At 46.9% G+C, this 6,992-nt stretch overlaps 1 protein-coding gene across 2 annotated transcripts; it reads right to left on the bottom strand.

Annotated features, from left to right (window-relative positions):
• Window positions 1-2,654: 2,654 nt before the first annotated feature.
• Window positions 2,655-4,293, bottom strand: LOC123152070 (alpha carbonic anhydrase 7). Of its 2 annotated transcripts, none has more exons than XM_044571676.1 (4): window positions 4,076-4,293; window positions 3,523-3,959; window positions 3,204-3,431; window positions 2,655-3,098 (listed from the first exon to the last, which is right to left on the bottom strand). In XM_044571676.1, the coding sequence occupies exons 1-4, from the start codon at window positions 4,185-4,187 to the stop codon at window positions 3,006-3,008; spliced, it is 870 nt and encodes a 289-aa protein (XP_044427611.1). In that variant the 5' UTR covers window positions 4,188-4,293; the 3' UTR covers window positions 2,655-3,005. The 2 variants fall into 2 exon arrangements, with proteins under 2 accessions (XP_044427611.1, XP_044427612.1); XM_044571677.1 differs by having other exon boundaries at window positions 4,048-4,263.
• Between the last annotated feature and the right edge of the window lie 2,699 nt (window positions 4,294-6,992).

Below are 6,992 nucleotides of genomic sequence, written 5' to 3' on the forward strand. Positions count from 1 at the left end.
CATTAGGATCATATTCTGAACACGAATCTGTAGGTGGGGAGGGTGTGGGCTTCATTCCATCCAGAATGGAACTCAACTCCTTGATGCCATGTTTGTTAGTCATTGCACTGTTCTACGATACTCTTCTGATGTGCGCATTCTCATATTCACTGTGATTTTGTTCAATATCTTAGAAGCATGACAACATAAATAGTAGTGAGATTATCTTTATAATGTAGATGATATTCTAATATAATAAGGGGTCCTTGTAAACCCTTGTGTGCTATTACTGGATTTTGATGAGATAGCCCTTATGTGCTGTAATTTGGTGCGTACAATAATATAATCTGGCACAACTATACAAAAAATAGGCTCTGTGTTGGGAGCTCCAGAAGTAAGGATAGTTGGCAGATGATAGGTTCATAATATGATGTATTGTAAGTTTATTGTGAAACCATGACAACGAGAGTGCACAGAGAAATAGTATTCCAACATGTCTCTATATATGGCGCACATGCATTTCAAAACTCACGTAGTAACATTAGCTGACCAATTAAATGTAAGCTTTGGAAATGTGAGTGGCATGTAGTTTCGCTTGAAGGATGGAGTGCTGCTAATACGACACAAAGCAACTACGGAGATTGTAATATCGATAAAAGGGGGACACCATAAGCATCATAAATAAATCAGGGAAGTGAAACTGGCTGGAAAATAGGGGGTTGTATTGTCGTTACTAATCAAAAGCCTATCGATCACCTACATGCCAGCTCTATTCACCTGAAGACGCGCTACTGTTACTATCAGTCTAGTCTCTCAAAGGCCACACAACTCCCATCATTTCCAGGATATTATGGCAGACCAACTCGAATTGCTGAAAGCAACTTGCAGAAGCGGCAAAATAGACCCGTCGGCGGCAGATGTCCCTGCTTGCCTTCTTGATGAGGAACATACTTTACTTATTAAAGAAAAATAGGAGAGGAGCATCTTAAAGAATAGAAGAGGAAGCATATTATGGAGATTCCGTTTCTTTCTATACAATGTTGGTTGCCCACCCATGATGAATCAGAGCATCTAAAGAAATGCAATTCCATGTTGTCTCTCTCTCTATGTGGCCACAGGCATTTGGAAACTCAAGTGGGAACATTAGCTGACCAATTAAATATATGTATGTTAACTAAGATGAATATCATGTCACATTCGTATTGGAACAACTAAGCTTTGGAATTATGATTGGTGTGTTGTTTAGCTTTAAAGGGTGGACTGCTACTAGTAGGACACAAAGCACCTACGCAGATCATAGTGTAGATATAATGGGAAAACCCTAAGCATCACGAGTAAAATGAGGAAAGTGAAACTTACTGGAAAATATGTGCTAGTATTGCCGGTACGGTTAGAAAGGCTTCGGGTACCAGCTCTCTACAACTGAAGGCGCAGTACTGTTACTATCAGTCTAACTCTCAAAGGCGACACATACAACCGAATATGAAGAGTTGAAAGCGTCCATGACAAGCGACATGAAGACCAACATGAAGAGTTGAAAGCGTCCATGACAAGCGGCCGAGTAGACCTGTACACTGCAAATATCCCTGCTCCTCTTCACTACAAGGAACATACTATACTACTATTATACTCCCTTTGTTCCTAAATACAAGTCTTTATAGAGATTCCACTATGGATCACATACGGATGTATATAGATACATTTTAGAGTGTAGATTCACTCATTTTGCTCCGTATGTAGTTCATGGAGGAATCTCTACTAAGACTTATATTTAGGAACGGAGAGAGTACTTATTAAAGAAGAACAGAAGAGGAGCATGCTAAAGAAGAGCAAGCAGATTTTGGATAATAAAATGTTCATTGCCTACACATGATGAGCCAGAGCGCATAAAGAATGCAACTCTCTGTTGTCCCTCGATATGTGGTGCACATGCTTTTCGAAACTAAACTAGGAACATTAGCTGGCCAATTAAACATTCTCTATTTTGGTACAACATGTCAGCATCATATCAAATTCGTATTTGAGCAACTAAGTTTGGAATTATGAGTGGCATGTTGTTTGGCTTGATGGGTTGAGGAGCACTGCTTGCACGTCTCGAAGCACCTACGATGATGGTACTGAATATATAGGAATGTCTACATGCAAGTCGCCTGACTTTCGTCATTTGGGCCAGTCGACCATGTTAGACGGTTGGATGAAGATCCTACGTCTCCTAACCCTTCTTCCCCTACAGACCACCGCCCCCGCCCTCCCCTGAACCGTTCACCACCTCCTGTCTTTCGTCACCCCCGGCCATCCCTGTAGCCAACCCCACCCCCACCTCCCACCCGCATCGAGTTTTGCCTCCGGCGAGGCCCCAACATAGCCCGATGACCCCCCCCCCCCACAATGAATGTCCCCACCCGAAATCCTAAGATAGATAAAGGGGCAGCCCTCCGGCGAGCCCCTCCTTCACTCCGGCGAACTCTCAAAAATGGACTAATCCCAAATTGAAATTCAGTCGACTGTCATTTAAGCTAATGTAGAACTTAAAACGGAAAAACCATAAGCATTGCGAGTATAGTGGTGAGCATGCCATGGCAGATCTGAAGGTGCAAACCGAACAAAGGCAACTTTGGCAACCAATATTTGTTTTCAACTAACAAGTACTATGATTTAAAGTGATGGACAAGAAATCACAGTAAAGCAGTGCGATCTATTTTCTTGCTGAGATAAATAACTTGAGCAGATACAAAAGAGTACCGCTTTTGGTGTGGCGCTGTGTAAGCAATAGCAAGTGAGTGCAAATATAGAAAAGCTGTTGGAGATGCTCTAGCAAACTTGCTGGTCATGATCCGGTTATCTCGTGCCATCACACGGACAGATCGTGGCCTGCCTCTACGTGATTACAACAGAAAAAACATGTAAACTATGACCTATATATTCAGCCACAGCATGAACGCAGATTCAGTGCATCCAAGATCAACTACGTTACAACGTTCAGTGCAACAGAGGTTAACGCAACAGATTCAGTGCTTCCGGCCGTCTTAATTCCCGGGGCCGGAACGAGGCCAGCTGTCGTACAGGGCGATGCCCCTGCCGTTGGCCTCCTGGAGCGGCCGAGCGTTCCTCCTGGCATGCTGCATGGTCACGTACGTCGTGGATGGAAGATGTTAGTAACAAAATCACCACGTATCCAACGAGAAAGATGGATGGCATGGAAGTGTGCATGCATGGCCACGTACGTCGTGGACGGCGTCTTTGAGCAGCTCCACCTGGTGACGCGACACATGCCGCACCTTGGTGGCCACCGCCCAGGCGATGCCCTCGGTGCACGGCGGCGTGGTGAAGGAGCCCGTGTACCTGTAGAACGTGTCGCTCCCCCTCACGGGCCTCCTCGGGTCCACCTCGTAGTCGATCTCCTCCTCGTACCCCTTCCTCCTGTCCGTGATCCTCTCGATGAACGGCTCCAGCTACATGCATACATACATGCATGTTACGTACTCCCCGATCAGGCCGAATGCATATGGTGGTGCCGATGAAACGAGAGGATCATATACGTACCATGTGCAGGATCTCGTCGCGGTGCTCCCCGATCTGGAAGAGCTGCGCGACGACGGCGTACTTGTTGCTCGCCTTGTCGCTCTGGTGGAGCATGTGCAGCTCCAGGTCGTACCGGCTCCCGTTTAGCGCGTGCTCGCTGGGGGAGTGCCAGTGCATCTGCCGGAGCCGGTACGAGACGCCGTCCAGCACCAGGGACCCCGCGTTGCCGTCGAACCTCACCATGATGTCGTGCCCGCGGTTCACCAGGGTGGCCGGCGAGGAGCGGTAGGTGCAGGCGAGGCGGCCGTTGCGGGGGCCGGCGACCGGGCCGGGGCCCGGGACGCGGATCGGGGACTGCAGCCGGCCCCAGTAGCAGGCCGCCCAGTCCGACCGGAGGAGGCCCCACCGGTCCGGGCTGTTGTCCCGGCCGCTCCGGTAGCTGAACTCATCCTCGCTGTCTGAGTTTTGCATGCATGCATCGACGACAAAACGAAGCGATCAGCACGACCCAACACATGGACTGATAATTCCTGCTTACCTACTTACGTGCGCGTGCGCTCGATCGATGGCCTACCACTTTCTTGCGCCCGCGCATGGCGGACGGCGGAGAGAGGAAGAAGCAGCAAGAAGACGAAGACGACGGTGGGGACGATGGGGGCGGCCGCCCTGGCGCTGCTCCCAGCCATGCACGCGCGCGCCGGTTGGAGTACTCCGTGATGTTGAGTTCGTCTGCAGTGCTATGGAGCGTGTCCAAGCTAAATGGCGGCTGTGATGTATCGATCGTTACTGCGGTCGTTAAGTTAGTGTGCTATAATTTACTAGTTTTCGTCACGCGTAACGCGAGCCGCCTGCATCCGCGGCGACCGCGTATAGTATAAGGCTCACGCCAAGCTTGCATGCGGCGCGGAACGGCTAGCGTGAGAACATGCACGCTCTTGACAAGAAAACCCCTTTTCCGTAGCCCGTGGATTCGGGTTATTGCACTGCTCCAAGGCCTTAGATATGATTGTTCGCAAATTAGAGCGAAAATGGTAATGGGGCATGAAATTTTTAGTCTGTTGAGACGAACGTCTCCTAGGCCGTTGGATCGGGCACCAATCTAGAGCAGGTTAATCAGCCATGTCAATGGATTTTTTTTTTCGTTCAGGAAAAGCACGGGTCGTCGCGAACGCCTCCTTCGTCCACGGCCGTGCGTCTTTCTCTTCACCCCACCACACACTCTCTCTACTCCCTCGGTCAAACTCTCATACTTTTGCCATCATGTCATGTATATGCCATGGAAAATTTATTTTTCTGGATCATCGCAATTTTAGTTCACACATCGTGGAAAATTTAGTTTAATGGATTGTGGCAAAAGTATTGCATTTAACCATGATTTTTTTTTGTTTAGATCACGACAAATTTGTTTTGTCTCGTAAGCAAAAACATGTACTTTTTTGCATGGATATTTGCGTCGAGTAAAAAGAAATACCATAGGATATGCAATAGTTTTGCCATAGATATAAAATAAAATTTGCCATGGATATTTACTTTACATCCATGCATTTTAACTTCACGCCCCATGATAAATTTATTTTATAGTCCATGGCAAGTTTAACCTTACAAGCATGGCAAATTAATTGTACATCCCATGGCAAAATTTACTCACAACTCATTGCAAATTTTACCTTATACCCATGGCAATTTAATTTTCACAATCCATTTTTGTAGAATTTCTCACTTTTTCAATATTTCTGCGTAGAGGGGATTGTGTTGGGCCAAGAGGCATACGAAGAGTTTTGGGCTTTTTTAGTGAAACAATAGAAAATGGGTTGTGACCGATGTGCCAACAGTATTATATCAACATTTTCTTTGCAAATTTAATAAAAATATACTATTTGTAGTTACTGGATATTATTGTAATGCATTTCAACTTTATCAAAACCATTTAATTTTTTACCATGATAATCTGAGGTGTTGCTTTGTCAGGTGTTGTTTTGCAATGTTTTCTCAATATCACATAAGTTTATTCTGAACAAATTGTGACCGATGGATGCTCGCAGTCAAGACTTTGAACTCGAGAGATGGTTATTGCACACTATTCTTGTGTTTTAGTCGTGTGTGGTATGTATTTCTCAAGCGACATTTTCAGTTTAGCGAAAAAAATTCATCAGCAGCGCCATTTCCCTCATATCCCCCCTTGGAACACAATTTCCCTCCCTCAACCGCCCCGCCTCCAAAATTCAAACCCCTCTGATTCTCGCTCGTCGATCTTTGCTTCCCACTTCTACTTGGTCAACTCACGTAATCCACCCCCCCTCCAATCCGTCGCTGGCCAGATTTGTATTAATGTCGCCTGCAAAACACCATCTAGCCACAGGATCCCCATCCCCTCCCCCAAAGTGCCACTGTTGCCTCGTGGAGCCGAGGAGCATATGGCTTCCAAAGGCAAATTGCGGCTGCACTCATGGATGAATCCATAGTCACCTCCATGCGTGCCAACCCGAAGATCCTTGAAGACCACGTCATCGTCAAGGCCGACACGCACGAGGAACAATTAGTGTGGTTCAAAGCAGACAACAGAAGTGGCCTTGCATATTTACATCTTTCTTGGGCTGGTTACAACATCGGGCTCGTCAACGACAATGTCTTGTGGCGTGCTATTGAACATTTGGAGTGTGTTTCCTACGAGGTCGATTTCTTCTATAGCACGCTCGTAGAGAGGGATGCAACTTCCTTGATGGCCCGGGTCAACTACGGCGGCTCGAGTTACTCCGCCATTGAGGCCACTGGTAGCAACATCTACGCCGTCATGCCCGTTGGATCCTTGCCTATCAAGGCAGAGCCCATTGTCTTCTCTATTGACTAAGAGAAGGACACATGCTCTTCTCAGGGGAAGTGTAATGCCCTCGATGCGGATATAGCTCCCACGTGTCGAGGCACGACTTAGAGACATAACTGCATTGAAAGCAATGTCGCAAGTCAGGCAATCATTACAACATCCCATGTAATATATAATAAAAGGGTGAGAACATAGTTGGCTTACACTCGCCACGTCACATCAAAGTACTTAAATAACATCCATCAACAACCACTCATGGCCCGACTACGGCGCCAAAATAGAAGAAAACCCAACATGCGACAAGGCCCTGAATCGAACCCCAACTAGGCACCACTACTGATCATCGGGAAAAGAAACATAGTAACGCTGAGAGTCCTCGTCGAACTCCCACTTGAGCTCGTACTCGTCACTTGGAGCGAAATCACCTGGACCTGCATCTGAAATTATAGTATCTGTGAGCCACGGGGACTCAGCAATCTCGCACCCTCGCGATCAAGACTATTTAAGCTTAAGGAATGAGTAAGACAAATATAAGTGGAGCTGCAGCAAGCGACTAGCATATATGGTGGCTAACTTATTCGCAAAAGAGAGCGAGAAGAGGAGGCAAAGCACGAGCGAGAAGCTAGAGGAACAACCTGCGCAAACATTACTCCACACCGTGTCCACTTCC

The sequence above is a fragment of the Triticum aestivum genome, chromosome 7A (genome assembly GCF_018294505.1).
Source record: "Triticum aestivum cultivar Chinese Spring chromosome 7A, IWGSC CS RefSeq v2.1, whole genome shotgun sequence".
Taxonomy (NCBI): domain Eukaryota; kingdom Viridiplantae; phylum Streptophyta; class Magnoliopsida; order Poales; family Poaceae; genus Triticum; species Triticum aestivum.